Consider the following 17,339-nt stretch of genomic DNA (forward strand, 5'->3'; position numbering starts at 1 on the left):
TAGGAAAAGAGGTGTTACAATCCCTAATAAATATATCTGTTATCACCTTAGTAAAATACAACATCTTTACTGCCCCACAAATGCCGAGTACATTTTTATCCTCCTTAATTTCAGCATATACAAATAGCATAATTCATACAACGAGTATCTTACTCCTTTCAAACTTATAAAATTAAAATAGGGATATATAATAAATATTTTATCATCCTAGTTCAAATTCTTCAAAATAACTTCAGAAGAGTCAGATAGGTTTTTCAAGAGGAACCTAAGCAGTCATGGGATAATGGACCTGCTTAATTCCATGAGCTGAGTTTTGGATACTTGAAACGGTAAAGGTCAGAAAGCATCAGTATTACTACTCAGAGGTGATCAAGTGAGCTGTGCATCAATCATTTAGAAAGATAGATTTGTATGCCAGTTGGCAGTGGGTAGGCAGACAGAGTCAGTGTATTCTCAATTACTTCAAGATTCAATGCCTGTGAAATGCTTTACTATAAGCAGACATACAGATTTAAAAACACATCCAAAAGTATCCACCTTTCTTATTGTGCAAATGACTCTTGCCTGAGTTCAGGAAACATTTCACAGCCACTCAAAACCGCTGCAATTCACTACAGAATAAAAATGACCCTCCTCCCTTAGGAAATGAGTTTAACTGTCTTTTCAGACTTACTGAGGCACGTTTCTCTAAGTATAAATGTCTGATGATAAGTACCTTCTAATAGAGTTATTATTTGGTCAACTTTGCTTATATCTGAGATAATACCACATTTACATAGCGGATAGCCCTTTCAATGTGCACTGATATTTCCATTACACCTAATGACTTTATGTAGTCAAGGAAGGAAGAGAATGAGAATCTTTGGAAAAAGGGTTACAAGTTCTTGCAACTCTTGGACCCATTTGATGTTCCCTGTTTTAGAACTGTTGCATGTAATAGAGCCACAGGGAGCTGATTGCCCATGAAAACAGTTGGAGACATCACTCCTCCAGTGAAAAAACACCTGGCATACCCCTTCATTTTCCAAACACCAAACTTTTCTGTTTGGGTGTACTTTATATAAAAATTGAAAATTAAGTTAACATTATATTCTCTTCCTTTCTTTTCAGAGAGTTTTACCAAATTTATTATTATTATTATTCTACTTTAAAAGGTTTTGCATCTCATTTATCTTAGATACTTGAGAAATTGCCATGAATGAAATGCTGAAGTACCTTGTCTTCATAATTTTCAACTTACAAATCCAGTGTGTTCTACAGATTGGTAATTTAAAATGCATTTTTTATTTAAAAATGCTCTTAATAATGGTTGAGTTTTGCAATTAGGTCACAAAGTCATTTGTCAATTAGTATGCCCCCAGCATTGTTTGAGTAACACTAGCATGAGCCCCAGATCCTGGGAAAAGAGAGGAAGTTTCGTTTTTTCTTTTCATATATTTTGCAATAACAAATTAGGCAGGCAAGGTGTATTTTGCTACCTACACTACCTTTTACAAAGCAATTCCCCAAATCCTAGTGTTCTATTCCTATAATTTTGCGCCCATAGCTTTTTTAATGTCTTCTCCCTTCCCCATTCTAAGGACAATACACAAATTCTAGGGTGAACTCAAAATGCTTCATAACCAAAAATCAGTTACCTCATTTCTACAGATTCAAATACGCATGCCTAAATTATTTATTCTAGACCTATGTGCCATTTTTCAAAGATGCTCATGCTAGTTAACCCAAAATAATCTCTAAATGCTGTTTATGAACAATGTTCCTTCAATCCTGCTCTAGGGTATTAAAATCTGTATACTTTTTACTTTGATAGTATCTTTCCTTTTTCACAAACTCCAGAGTAAATTTTTTGATTGTTTGCACCAGAGCTTTCTCATCAGCAGTGAAGGACTAGAGGAAAATTGCTAACATAAGCATTTGTCAATCAGTGATGTTATTTTTCCTCATCAAGAATATATTTACTCAATTGATGGATATTATAGATTTTTTCAAAAGCTTTCTACTCATGTTCAAATTAATACCAATATGTGTGAACTAAGAAACTTTATTTCATACTTTTATTTTGAAAATATTTATAAAGTAATTTAAAGTTGTTGAAAAACAGATGTACAATGATAATGTAGATGGACTTCCATATCAGACAAAAGTCTTAAGACCAGAGCGACATAAGAAAGAGTTGTAAAAAGTTATGCTACATTTTCATACACTTCTAAACCAGCATTTTAAAGACAAGCAATAAGCCAGCTATAATTCTTATTAAGAATTGCTTGTTAATATACTTCTCTTTAAGACTAACCAATCGAGTCTGTTTTTCCACAACACACTGGAAAGCATTTTAAGAAAATACAGTTTGCTCTAATTACAACATGAAATTATGTTTCTTCCTTGAGTATTTTCATGTTCATTGTGATACATGAAGCCTTTGTAGCTGAAGTATATTTGCTAAGAAAAGCTTAGACTAGATTTTCAGATGTGCGTTAAGAAAAGTGCCAAGTTTGAGATGAACTCCCTCTGCCTAAAGGAGAACATAATGCTGGATCCTGTCATGGGGTGAGAGCTCAGAGCTTCATCTTCCAAAAAACACTGGGATTGCAGGGGATCTCTTGCAAACTTTAATAAAGGAGATTATTTCCAGACTCTACTCCCTTAACATTGGCATTAATGAAAAAAAATATTTTTTAAAAGATTTCTATAACAAAACATCCAAGGTATAAATCTGAGGAACTTACTTGTGCTGATATGATCAGACTTGCTGCTCTTTGGGGCTGGCCTCTCACACTGTGTGCCTGACCAATTGGTGGAGCATCTAGAAATATTAAAGAAAAAAAATCAATGAATAACAACCTACAATTCTGCTAACGTAGTAACTTCAACCAAATGAAATGGAGGAGGCAGCCACCATAGGTTAATGAATATTAGGTAGAGATATCTGCTAATTTCTTGTATATTGTCAGTATGCTGAAGGTAACTTCAGTTGGACTTCACTGGTTTAAATACTTTTTAAAGTTTCATTTTACAGTCATTTTTCTTTATTCTGTGCCAACCTAAAAATTGGCATATTTTATAGAAAAAGTGAAAATCTTAATTAAGAATTGGGAATTCATTTGAGAAGTACTGAAAGTTATAAGTAGCCAATATAAAAATAGAGTTTGCCTGTCAAGCCAAACTTCCTTTATTAAGTTTCTGTGATTGAAAAAAAAAGAAAACTTCTGGTTGTTCTGAGTCCAAAATGGAACTAGCTACCAACTAGCAAATAGTCATGGCTCATAGTGTAAACCACAGAATGTTTACTCTCTTAAGCAGAGAGAGGAAAAGAGTGTGTTTTCCCATTTAAAATCTTGCTTCTTTTACTATGGAATCAAAAAAATGTGCCCATGTTTTATTGGGAAGAGCTGTCATCCTTATCTATGCATCCTGGTACTATGATGAGAAGTCTAGCAGAGGATTAAAATAATAGATAGGATTAAAATCCATTATTTAAATATAAATCATAACCATATAATTAGCTGGTTGCATCAAATAACTGCTGGAATACTTTTAATTATTTTGAGCATTGCTTGTTGACTAAGATGTACAAAATGTCTCTGTGCATTTGTCAGAGGAAATGACCACTTAATTGGCTTCAGTTCTTATTTACAATGACTATCAAAACCTCCATATCAATGATTGTTGTACACAATAAAAAAGCAGCTTCCAGACCATTCTAAGTATATTTTCTGGACATTTTGGTCAATATAAATAACTACAATTTCAATGTCTCTGCCAATTTTGTCATAGCTGATTTAGATAGCTGGAACTATTTTCAGAACTAGGCTTCTGTGATGTCATGTGCATTATTTGGGATATTCATGAAGACAGCATTGGCTGCTCCAAACAAGGGCAACATGTCATAAAATCATTATTGCTGACACACTCAAATCATGACAATAAACATTTGTTTCATAAACACATATATTAACTTCAGCATAATTAACAATATTAATACTATTAAAACACAATTATTTGATTAATAATGATATCGTAAAACTATGAGTATGGAGCATGATTTAAATGAAAGTTAATAGCATTATATTTTGATTAGGCTATCACATACATTTATCCTAACTTTAGTTCAAACTTTTTATAAAAAGCTTATATATATTTTTCTCTACACATCACATTTATTATATACCATACTACAAGTGAATCATTAAAGTAGATAAATAAATTTTAAGGCCAAACCTATGACTCTTTCCATATCACTAAAGTGAGGTAATAGAATGAGTACATTATTTAAATAATTATAATGAAGTGGAAACTCAATAAAAATATTGCTTTTTTTAAAAAAGTAATTTTTTTCTTCCTCATTTGTGGTTTTGCAAATGAATGATCTAGAAATTTGTTCCAGTTCTTCACAGTTTTTATTCTTGACACAGTCCACAGATAATTTACAATATAATGTTTTGTAAGACTTTGCAAATATGTTGTTAGAGCAAATTCTGATCATTGAAAAATTCTTTTTGTTTTAGATAGCATTAGATTTGTCAGATCTTCCTAACAAATCACTGAGAATGTTTTACATACTCCAATGAAAGGAATAATGCTGACTGCTTTCGTAATTTTATTATATTGTTGGTGTGTACAAGACTATTTTTATGCAATTATCTTGAATTACTGATTAAAATATCAAAATTTGCTCTTTACATTACCTTCTCTGATTTAAGAAACCTAAATCAGGGTTGATGTTTAGTAAGAGGAATGACCTGAGATACGCTTTATGTTACTAGAGAAAAGACTCCTGGGGTTCATCATTACACTGAGACACTTGAAAGTCAGAAAATGAAAATGCTCAGGAATTGGAAGATTAAATGCTAATTGACCGGATTCTGATCTGATATAACCATCATGTGTTTTATGTACTTGAGGAAGTTATAAAACATATGACTTTGGAACTTCAAAAGAGCAGAGAGATTTTTTTTTTAATCAAAAAAGGTAAGAATAGTGTAATTCTTACTCCAAACTCTGGAATCATTTAAGTAGGGCAGGTGGTATTTTTTAATAGTGTTGATTAATTTCCTATTTTATCCATAGCTTGGAACCCAGTGTCCATAACAGATAAAAGAAATAACTTTTTAGTGGTCATAATGCTCTTCTCTTTCAAATAGAGGTCCATTTAAATTCCTAATCTTCAGGAAATATTTTACTCGTGACATATTGAAAATAACTCTCAAAGACTGTGCTGAAGAAATCATTAATTTTTATAGTTATACATTTTAATCAGCTGATGATCCCCTTGTAGTGTTCCCTATATTCCTATTAAATTATGCTTTATGGCCAAAGATAAAATAAGATACATTCCACTGTTCTATATTTGTTCCAGTCTTAAAAATACTCTTTTTAGATATTAAATCACACTGATACCATTATTCTTGTTGCCTACCTTACAAAATTACTACTTAAGGTATTTGCTGCTCCACAAGTTCTTCTTTCAATGGATGATTTAAGTTTAAGTATTTTTACCATTTTTATAGAAATGTATAAATCTTCACACTCTGAGCAGACTACAATGATCAAAGCCATTAATAGCAGAGCATTTAAGTATTGGAATGTGCGTGGATCGTCAAAATTTCCCGTCCAATTCCCCACTGAATTATTTGCATAATTATGCTGACTATAGTATCTTGGGCATCTGTCCCCTTTTCATTATTCCTCAAACAAAATCCATAGTCCACACCCTGGATATCTTTCATCTGTACTACTCCTTGCTATTCATCCTCAGACAATTATTTTCAAATTCGTCCTGCATGGTCCTCCCAGGAAACCATTTTTTTCTCTTCTTAATAAATACCTGTATATTATTCTTTTTAAACTTATTCTACAGCTGTTTCCACTGCCCTAAACCTTAGGACAATGAAAATTAGCTTCTTGTTATGTGTTGATCATCTTATTGTTGACCATCTGAATTATTTAACCTTTAAAACTATTTTATGAGTTTTAACTATTGTTGGATCATGGAAACATAGTTGAATAGATAAATTCTTATTTTTATTATTTTTTTAAATTATTGTTTGTCCTCTTTCTTCAGATCATTAAATGAAGATATTACTCTTGGTGGTTTCTTGAAATCATAGTACCTGGTAAAGTGTTATTGATTTTTAAAAATATATATATTTTATTGATTTTACAAAGAGAGGAAGAGAAAAAGGGGAAAGAGAAACATTAATTTGAGAGAGAAAATTAAACCCATAACCTGAGTATGTGCCTTGACCAGGAATCAACCCCTAAAACTTTTGGTACATGGGAGGACACTCAACCAACTGAGCCACACTGGCCAGGGCAAGCATTATTGACTTAACATTCTTTTTGACTTTTTCCCTTCGCTCCTAGGCCATTAAAAAGAAAGACCACTTACTGTTACCTTGTTTTCTTAAATATATTCTTCCACTCCATTATAGCCATATGTATAATAAATTCTTAGTTATATTTTATGACATTTCCTTTATGTTCTAGATTAGACTAATAATTAACAAGCTGAAAAAAATTATTAAAATTCAAATTCTGAAATCCCATATACCAGACATTTTCATTTAGCAGGTTGGAGTTGTGGCCAGAAATATGCATTCTAACCAAGTGCCTGTGATGCAAGCAATTCACAAACCACATTTCAAGAAATATTTGAGATAAATTCTTTTTTATTTCCACAGACATTGTTCTTATAGCAAATATTATTCAATCTCTTTTTTTTCCAATTTTTAGGATGGTAATAATGATATTCATACCCAGCATGATTGTTCAAAACAGTAACATCGGGTAGATGTTCCTTACATACTACCTAAAAAACTGAGTGGATTTTTATTTTAGGTAACTAATCCTCATCTGAATGCTACTATGTGAAATTCATCATTAGTTTATTTATTATGTCCTTTAGCAGTTTGTGAAATTATAGTAGAGTTATAATATTATGTTTCAATTGTAATTTTCTGCGGCAAAGGGAAATATCTGTGCAAAGGCAATTGTGCAACACATATTACTAGGAAGCACAATAAACATTTTTAGAAATCCAAAATACATTTGGCATATATAAATAGGCACAATCTTTACAAAGAAAGAATTTTTACATTTAACTGCAGAAAATATAAGACATATAATTAAACTGTCTGAAATAATGATAGCTCTGAAAGAGTGATTGGTACAAGAAGAACTGAAATCATGTATAAAATACTGAAGATGTATTAAAATCTTAGGTATTGTCTTTCAATGTAGTGATGATCAACTTACTCGGATATATACACATGTCATTTTGTAGAAACGTGGTCTAGAGTCATCTGCTTTAGAAAGATTTCAAAATAAAATAATGAGATTAATATTTGGTCCCCCTTTTCATCAAATACAAAGGTCAGGAAACTCTTCTAACCAAAGTAAAATTCAAAAATGAACCTGGAAGCAAATTGAAAGTGCATTTATCCTCTTATATATATGTGCTAGGCTGCCCTTTTTAACCATGATGATGAAGACATTTGGAAGAAAAAATTTTAATACATCCTTTCCTTTCTACACAGAGAGAAAAAAGTGACGTACAGGAATGAAAGAATCCTTAGAAAACTTACGCATAGTACTACAAATTTTGGTGCTCCAAAAATCTCATTCCGTAAAAATAAAAATATGATTATGTTTTGTGCACCAGATTTATACAGTAGCATATTCATATACTAGATGAAGAAAATTAGAAAATTAAAAGTCACTTGCAAAATTTTTTTTTTTTATTAATTCTGAAAATTTTACTCTTTTGGCGTTGAGTCATGAGGTCTGTTTGTGCAAAAGACCTAATTTTGAAGACCTACACTTGAGGTAGCCCCCAGCACCTGTCTTGCCCCCTCTCCTGGCAGAGAGTCGTATTGTAAAATGCAAAAATAAAAATATAACAGTCATCATATTCTAAATAGATATTTGGATATGTATTCATCTGTTCATTAATGTTACTTTAAAACATGATTTCACCTGCTGTTGTTTCACCTTTTGAGATAAAAATTATTCCAAATATAGTAATTCATAATTTTTTGTAACACGTTTCAAAAATTTTCTAACCTTAACTTTGATGGAAATTTTGCATACAGTTCAAGTTGTATGTGCTGAATTTTGTGCCAGATCCTATGATAGGTATTTTATATGAAAAATAATCTCATTCAACTTTTATAATAATATATGAGTTGTAATTATTCACCATGTGAAATGAAGAAATGCATATTCAAATGGTTTTTCCGAAAAGGCATAGCTTATAAGTGGTAGAAATAAAATAAGGTTATTATTTTATCCTCATTGTCTGTGGCAATGCCATGTCCTAATTCAACACAGGAGTTGGAAGAAGTTATTTTTCTTACTCTCTCATGCTGCAAAGAGTACCATTCTCTTAATAAGAAAGACAAAATATAGTCTGAACAAGAGAAAGTAAATATATATATACATATATTTTTTTAAGTAGTAAAGTTGTAAGAATCACCACATTGGCTCAGACCTGTGGTCAGTAATGTGTAGTATTCTGTCTCCAGCAATGACAGGAGTAAGTCATCTAAGGGTGTTAATATTCTTCTTGATATCAACTTTACATTTTTGTATTGGTTCCAAATCCATCATTATTTAATACAATTTTGAACTCCCACAACAATGTACTCTATATTTAATTTGGTATTTTTTATATACAACATTATACTGAAACTTCTATTTGTTCAGTACTATTCTTTATTCAAGTTACACTGTTACTTGTTACATTGCAATGACTAGGCATAACCTTGCTTTGTTCTCTTAAAAATAAACAAAAACACTTAGAATAGTATCTTAAATTTGTGTTTGTTGTCATAAATACACTGGATTCAACTCTGTAATAACATCATGCCTGCTTTAAAAATGTTACATTAAATCATTTTGCTATCTATTACTGATAACACTAGTAAGACAAAACTAATCTTATTTTAATATTGAGAGAGTTTGGTCAGAAAGAGTTTTTTTATTTTTGAGAAAAACGTTAATGGGTGAAATTAAAAAGAGAGAGAGAGAGACGTTCAATTAACTCTGACCGACAATTACTTTAGGAAAAGTAAAAATTAATGAGAAATTTCAATTGAAATGGTGGCCATGAATGAAATAAAATTAATAAAATGGGTTGTTTAAAGTAATTTATTTAAGAGCTAAGGAGAAGTATAAAAGAAAAGATGAAATCTAGTTTGCCAAGAAATTATCCATAAAAGGAAGTTTGTTAAAATTGGGTGATTTAGTTAGAAATGTTTAAACATAAAACTCTGTGCAGGCCACTTGAGCATAAATGGCCACTGACGTGTGAAATGATGACTGAATAAATATAAAAAAATGAAATCTCTAGTAATGGAAAACTTTTACCATCTAGATATTCTCCAGGAAATTTTATTGAAAGCAGATCTGAAAGGCATAAATGTTTTTTAGAGTGAGTAGAAAATCCCTACTTAACTCAATGCATTATATGCATCAACCGAAAGGGGAAAGAAACAATCAAAAAATTAATATTAAGTAATCTGGTGGATGCAATTGAAGACATAAGAGTAGGCTATTACACTAGAAACAGCGGTTACAACTTCATAGTTAAAGGTGGGAAGAAAAACTGAATGTCCGCTGCAATGCCAGTAGAAAGCTCTATCTACATGCCAAGATGAAAGGCCAATTCCAAAGTTGGCTTAAAAACATACTGAACCATGGTGGGAGGGGGGTGCTGAAAATCTCCATGCTTAGTGCCAGACGAGTAACTGCTTTGCTACCTACATATTTTATGTTTTAGCACAAAATAGGAGTAAACAATAAATAATTCGAAAGCTTTTTTTAATTCTTAGGGCTTCTGTGGTGCAGGGTGGTGAAATCTAAAACATATTATGAAGGGGATATCTGGCATATCCAGCTGCAGTTATTAAGTATTGTTCAAGGTATATGAACCTTATATAAATTGGGGTAAATGGTAGCAATACCAGGAAGTGTTATTACAAGGTTTTGAGCAGGCAAATGTCTTTATAAACATACAATATAATTTTAATTCTCTAAAGATCTTTAATTTACTTTCAGTTGTAGTGCTTATGTGCTGATATATTGATGCTAGCCACTTCCATCAAAAAATTATTCTGATATATAAATGGCCATCTCCTTTCTGGTATTTCTGCTGCCAAGGGTAGAGGGGACCAGATGCCTCCAATACTTGTGGGCAGGAGGGTCTTATGCTATCTTTAGAAAATGAATTTTCCAAGACTCACACAGGAGAATGGGTAGTTTTTATTGGCATGGAATTACTTTTCTGGGGTTGTAAAGTCCCACGTCCCTTTTTCCAGTTCTGGAAGAGGGACAGTAATGGATTCAATAAGGCTAGAAATAAGGCTGAAGTCCAGAGTGTCCGTTCCATAGTGCAGCTGTGTCCAGATTAGGATTAGTCCATATTCAGTCCATTACTGTTGCATGGATCCCACATGGCTGTGAACCACATGGCAGGTGCAGGGCATGGGAGCCCCGTAAGCCAAGAGTCTGGCTTGAGCAGCAAGAGAGAGCTGGAAAGGCAGCTTTCCTTTGTCTAGGAGATTAACTCTTCAGGTTTCTTGCACTTGCCTTGGCCACACCTATTTTGGCCACTGACTCACTCCCAGATGTGACAGACAGGTAGACACCTCTCAAGTCAGGTAGGCATCTCCCAGGTCACTCAGACCTTACTGGGCATGCGTCTAAACTACCTTTGTTCAAGCCCTCCCTCCACTAATCAGTGAGGAATAGACCTGGATGTTAAATTAGCTATTTTGCCTTTTACTCCTTTCCTGTTAAATAATAACGGGGCTATTGCACCAATGACATTTAATCATAGCCTTTGTTCTAGTTAGAAGATTACTACATATCCACCAAAAGGTAACACCAAAGCTTTCTAAACCTAACACATGATTTATAAAGGAAATTTGTATTAGTATCACTATCAACTTCTCAGTTAATTACTACCATTCAGCCTTCTTCAAAAGCTAGGACCTACACTTTCAAATGATTTTTGAAAAATGTAATTGTTTAAGAACAAAACAACAAATAAAAAAGAGTAAATGAGAATGAGAATTGTTTGATAAAGACAAGCTTCATTAGTCATTAACAAATTTGTCTATTCTGCATAAATGTTAGTCATAGAACACTCACCAATTTGTTTAACATGTATAGGAACATGTTGAAGACAAATATCCGAAACTTTATTATAAAGACGCCCAGTAATGCACATTTCTTTTCTAATCTAAGTGTAAGGTTACTTTTCTTGTTCAAGGTTATGAGATTTATATAGACAGTGGTCTAAAAATTAACTTACTAAATAGGGACAAATGTCATCAATAACTAAAAAATGCTATAAAAATAATACCTTAGTTGTATTAAGTTTTTGTGTAGTCTTTTTGTTCTCTATTTCATTGAATTCTGCTCTAATTTTTACTATTTCCTCTCTTTTCCTGACTTTCGGTTTGCTTTTGTTCTTCTTTTTCTAGTTCTTCAAGATGTGATGTTAGGTTGTTTACTTAAAATTTTTCTTGTTTGTTGAGATAGGCCTGTAATGATATAAACTTCCCTCTTATTACTGCTTTTGTTGCATCCCAGAAGTGTTGATATCACATTATCATTCTCATTTGTCTCTATATATCTTTTGATCTTATCTTTTATTTTTTTCATTGACTCAGTCATTTTTTAGTCGTATGTTGTTTAATCTCCCTATAGTTGTGGGTTTCTTTGCTTCCTTTTTGCAGTTGATTTCTAATTTCAAAGCATTGTGGTCAGAGAATATGCTTGGTATAATTTAAATCTTCTTGGATTTTTGAGGCTAATTTGGTGATCCAACAAACATATGGTCTATCTTTGAGAATGTTCCATGTGCATTGGAGAATAATGTACAATATATAACCTTCCTAGACTGAGTCATGAAGAAATGGAAAATCTAAACAGACCAATAAACACTGAGGAAACAACTATCAAAAACCTCCCCAAAAATATAAGTCCAGGACAGATGATTTTGTAAGTTAATTCTACAAACGTTCAAAGAATATTTGATTCCTATTCTTCTCAAGCTCTTCCAAAAAACTGAAGAAGAGGCAATACTTCGTAACAGATTTTATGAGGCCAACAGAACCCTGACACCAAAACCTCACAAGGATAACACTAGAAAAGGAAATTATAGACCAATGTCTCTGGTGAATACAGATTAAAAAATCCTAAACAAAATACTAGCAAATCAAATACAACAATACATTAAAAGAGTGATAGTCTGGCTGGTGTGACTCAGTGGTTGAGCATTGACCCATGCACCAAGAGGTCTCTGGTTCAATTCCTGGTCAGGGCACATGCCCAGGTTGTAGGCCCAATCCCCAGTATGGGGCATGCAGGAGGCAGCCAATAGATGTTTTCTCTCATTGATGTTTCTATCTCTCTCCCTCTTCCTTCCTCTCTCTATACTCAATAAAGAAAAAAAAATTAAAAAATAATAATAATATACTGCATCAAGTGGTGTTCATTTTCAGGGGCACAAGGATGGTTCAATATACACAAATCGATCAATGTAATATACCACATTAACAAAACAAAGGATAAGGTAATATAATCTTATCAATACATGTAGAAAAAGCATTTGATAAGATATGACATCCATTTATGATTAAAACACTCAATAAAATGGGTATAGAAGGAAAGTACCTCAACATAATAAAAGGCATATATGACCCTCAGCCAATATCATACTCAATGCTGACAAAATGAAAGCTTTTCCTCTAAAATCAGGAACAAGGATGCCCACTCTCACAATTCTTATTTAACATAGTTCTATAAGTCCTAGCCAGAGCAATCAGGCAAGAGAAAGAAATAAAAGGCATCCAAATTGGGAAGAAAGAAATAAAGTATCCCATATGATTCTGTATATAGAACACTCTAAAGACTCCTCCAAGAATCTATCAGAAAAAATAAACAAATACAGTAAAGCTATAGGATACAATATCAATGTACAAAATTCCACCATTTTTCTATATACTAACAATGAATCTTCAGGAAAGAAAATTTAAAAAATCATTTTGTAATTGTAACTAAAAGAATAAAATCTAGGTATAAACTTAGCAAAGGATGTGAAGAACCTATATACTGAAAGTGACAAAGCATTATTAAAAGAGATTTAAAAAAATACAATAAAATGAAAAAAGATTCCATGTTCATGGATTTGAGGAACCAACATAGTCAAAATGGCCATATTACCCAAAGCAATATACAGATTTAATGCAATCCCATCAAAATCCCAATGTCATCTTTTACAGAAATAGAGCCCCAAATTGTCAAATTTGTATGGAACCACAAAAGACTCTAAATAGACCGAGCAATCCTCAGAAAAAAGAACAAAGCTGGAGGTGCCACACTACCTGACTTCAAATAATACTACAGAGCTATGATCATCAAAATAGCATGGTATTGGCAGAAAAACAGATTCACAAAGCAATGGAACAGAACTGAGAACCCAAAAATGAAACTACAGGTATATGAGCAGATAATTTTTGACAAAGGAGACAAAAACACACAATGTAGAAAAGAAAGCCTCTTCAATAAATGGTTCTGGGAGAATTGGAAAGCCACATGCAAAAGAATGAAACTAGATTATAACTTGTCCCGTGTATAAAAATTATTTCAAAATAAATCAAAACTAAATATATGATCTAAAACAATACAGTACATAGAAGAAAATATAGATACTAAAATTCTGGACCCTGATCATGGAGAACATTTTATGAATTTGACCGCAAAGCTAAGGGAAGTAAAGACAAAAATAAATGAACGTAACTATATCAAACTAAAAAAATTCTGCACGGTAAAAGAAACCAACAACAAACTAAAAAGGCAACCAATAAAATGGGGCATATTTGTAAACCACAGCTTTGGCAAAGGGTTAATATCCAAAATATGTAAAGAACTCATACAACTCCACACCAAACAAACAAACAATCCAATTAAAAAATGGTCAGAGGACCTGAACAGACAGCTCATCCAAGAAGACATACAAACTGCAAACAGATATGTGAAACAATGTCCCACTTCACTATTAGGGAAATGCAAATCAAAACCACAATGAGATACCACCTCACACCTGTTAGAATGGCTGTTATCAACAAGACAGGTAATGAGTGTTAGAGAGGCTGAGGAGAAAAGGAATCCTCAGTCACTGCCGATGAGAATGTAGACTGATACAGCCACTGTGGAAAACAGTATGGTGGTTCCTCAAATAATTAGAGAATAGAGTTACCATATGACCCAGCAACCCTTCTTCTGGGTATCTATCCGAAAAACTCAAAAACATTTTTTTGCAAAGATATATGCATCCACATGTTTATTGCAGCATTATTTACAGTGGTCAAGACGTGGAGACAGCCAAAGTGTCCGTCTATGGAGGGATGGATAAAGAAGGTATGGTACATGTATACAATGGAATACTATTGAGCCACAAGAAAAAATGAAATACTGCCATTTCCCACAACATGGATAGAGCTTGCAAATATTATGTTAAGCAAAATAAGTCAGTAAGAAAAAAGCTAAGAAACACCTGATTTCACTCATATGTGGGATATAAAACTGAAACTCATAGACACAGATGACAGCATGGTGGTTACCAGAGGAAAGGGGTGAGGGGGCAGTAAAAGGTAAAGGGGGCCAAATATATGGTGAGGGGAGATGACCTGACTCTGGGTGGTCAATAAACACAATGCAATGTACAGGTCATGTATCATAGAAATGCATACTTGAAACATATATGACCCTATAATCCAATGTCACCTCAATAAATGTAATTTAAAAAATATGAGAAAGTAGTTTACTAGAGGGAAAACAATTTAAATTGCTAAAGAAATAACAATTACACAACTGAAAATAATATGTATTTATAGTGTGTTTGGTTTCTTTGGTTATTCTGATTTACTGCTTAAAAGTCAAGAACATGTCCCAAAATCAAGGCGAAACAATGTGAATATATCAAAGCTTCACAATAATAGCCACCCAAAATATAACTATGTGATAACTGTTCTTTGTTACCCAGTGTCACTTATACTTCCAAAGCACAAAATGGACTTAAAACTTGTGCAGGGAAAATGTAGTATCTATATTTTGATTTTTCCCCATGGCACGACTAGCGTGGTGAAAGCTAGAACAAGCTACAACTTGTTCCCTGGGATCATAAAGGACAGTTATTGATGTGACAGCTTTTCTTGGCCTTTACTGCTCCAAAAGAGATGCACATTTCATATTTTGTGCTTTGAAAATATGTCAAGGGGCAGAAAACAAATAAGGGATATGCAATGACCTGACTCTTGAAATGTGGACAACAGGCTGCTAAAGTTGAATTGCTCTACACCCCCGCTGGAAAGCTGTGATCTGTTTAAAATCACTCAGGACACTTCCTTGGGCTCCTTGCAAATATTTTCTGCGGGGCGACAAGGTCGCTGGTCCATATGCAGGAGCGCCGCTCAGCCTGGCAGCGGGACCAGAGGAAAGCGAACCGCCCCATTTCCGTTCTGCAAGACCAATATTGTGAGAAGCCATGGCCTTAATTAGCTGTTTTAATATAGGAGAATAATTTCTACCTTTTAAAAACTTGTGACAGAAACAGAACCCATTATCTCCCCAGGAGCTCTGACAAAGGCTTCTGTAGTTAGTACCTGTACATTTCCTCATGTGTTTCTCACCCAAAGGACTTAGAAAATAATGCTGAACTTTTAATAAAATAATTAGATTGGAACGATCACAAAACCAAGGAAAATAACAAAATGCCTAACCCAGATCCCTCTCTTAATAAATGTCCCTTTGGTACTTATATATTCACCTTGCATCCTTCTGCATTTAAAAAATCTGCTTTGGAAATGTTTAAAAAGTGAATTCCTCTGTGTTTTCCAGGGTAACACAGCCCGTTCTTTCTGTGTTATCTCTCACAGGACTGGAACTGGGCTTATTGTAGCTCTCTTCCCAGTCACCATGACTGTCACTATCATTATACTACTAATCTTTTACTTATACCATGTTTTACCTTATTTTTATTAACAAGCACTTTAAAAATCCACACTACATTTTTCTTCTTCAAATTCCCAGACACCAAATTATACCAGATTCTTAGCACTGGTCCACTACAAGGCCCTTAAGATGTTACTTCTTTTTTTTTTTTTTTTTTCTTCAGTGTTTACCATGTTAAAGACAATACTTTATGTTCTGTACTTATGTTATAATTCTTCATCCTCAAAACAATCTTAGGAAGTAGATGCTATTAGTATTTCCACATTAAGATGAGAAAAGAGGCGAAAGAAGAAGAACTAAACAAACAAAACAGACTGTAATCCCAAGATACAATTTCCTCTGTCACTTGGCTCATCTTTGTGCCCTGTTTACCAACAAACAACTTTTAAAGAGCCGATTTTTTTAATTAAAAAGTAAACCAACAAGCGCTAGCTGGTTTGGCTCAGTGGTTAGAGCATCCGCCTGTGGTCCACAGAGACCCGGGTTCGGTTCCCGCTAAGGGCATGTACCTTGGCTGCAGTTTGTCCCCAGCCCTGGTTGGGTCGCGCGGGTGGCGGCCTCTCTATGTGTTGCTTTCACATCAATGTTTCTCTCTCTCTCTCTCTCTCTCTCTCCCTCCTGCCTTATCTGAATAGAAAATGGAAAAATGTCCTCCGATGAGGATAAAAAAAAAAAAAGTGAACTGACAAAATATTTTTCTTTTTTATGTTGCACATTGGGATTCATTTAAAGACTGACTTTTTCAAACACATGGCTTTTGTTCCATCAGCATGCCACGTCACCCAGACCTTTCTAAAACCTTCATATGCCTGTGATACTTCATCTTTCAGAGTTATCAGTGGCCTTCTACTGCTTAAGAATAAGTTTCAATGTCCGAGCTAAGCATTTCATGCTCCCCGGAATTATTTCACTGCCCAGCACTCTTGCACAAGGACCATGTATCCCCACCACTCCCTCCCCAGGACTCCTTCGTACTCATTCCTGCTCACCTGTGACTCAAAGACCCTCAAGGGCAGGGGCTATACCTTACTTTCCTATCCATTTTTCAGATAGAATTTCACAGTAAAATCAACAAATAAACAAAAGGCAAGGAGAAGCAATAAAAATGATAAAATGGCCCTGGCCAGTTTGGCTCAGCAGTAGAGCATCGGCCTGCGGTCCACAGAGATCCAGGTTCGGTTCCCGCTAAGGGCATGTGCCTGGGTTGCAGTTTGTCCCCAGCCCTGGGTGGGTCGTGCAGGTGGCAACCACTCGATGTGTCCCTGTCACGTCGATGTTTCTCTCTCTCTCTCCCTCCCACTCTATCTGAACAAAAA

At 33.9% G+C, this 17,339-nt stretch overlaps 1 protein-coding gene across 1 annotated transcript in view; it reads right to left on the bottom strand.

Moving 5' to 3' along the window:
- LRP1B (LDL receptor related protein 1B) overlaps positions 1-17,339 on the bottom strand; it is a 1,816,022-nt gene that overhangs the window by 13,533 nt on the left and 1,785,150 nt on the right. Inside the window, exon 87 of the mRNA XM_036254023.1 lies at positions 2,730-2,806. Coding sequence (XP_036109916.1) covers positions 2,730-2,806 — 77 coding nt within the window. The remainder of the gene's footprint in view (positions 1-2,729; positions 2,807-17,339) is intronic.

The sequence above is a fragment of the Molossus molossus genome, unplaced genomic scaffold, assembly GCF_014108415.1.
Source record: "Molossus molossus isolate mMolMol1 unplaced genomic scaffold, mMolMol1.p scaffold_m16_p_11, whole genome shotgun sequence".
Taxonomy (NCBI): Eukaryota; Metazoa; Chordata; class Mammalia; order Chiroptera; family Molossidae; genus Molossus; species Molossus molossus.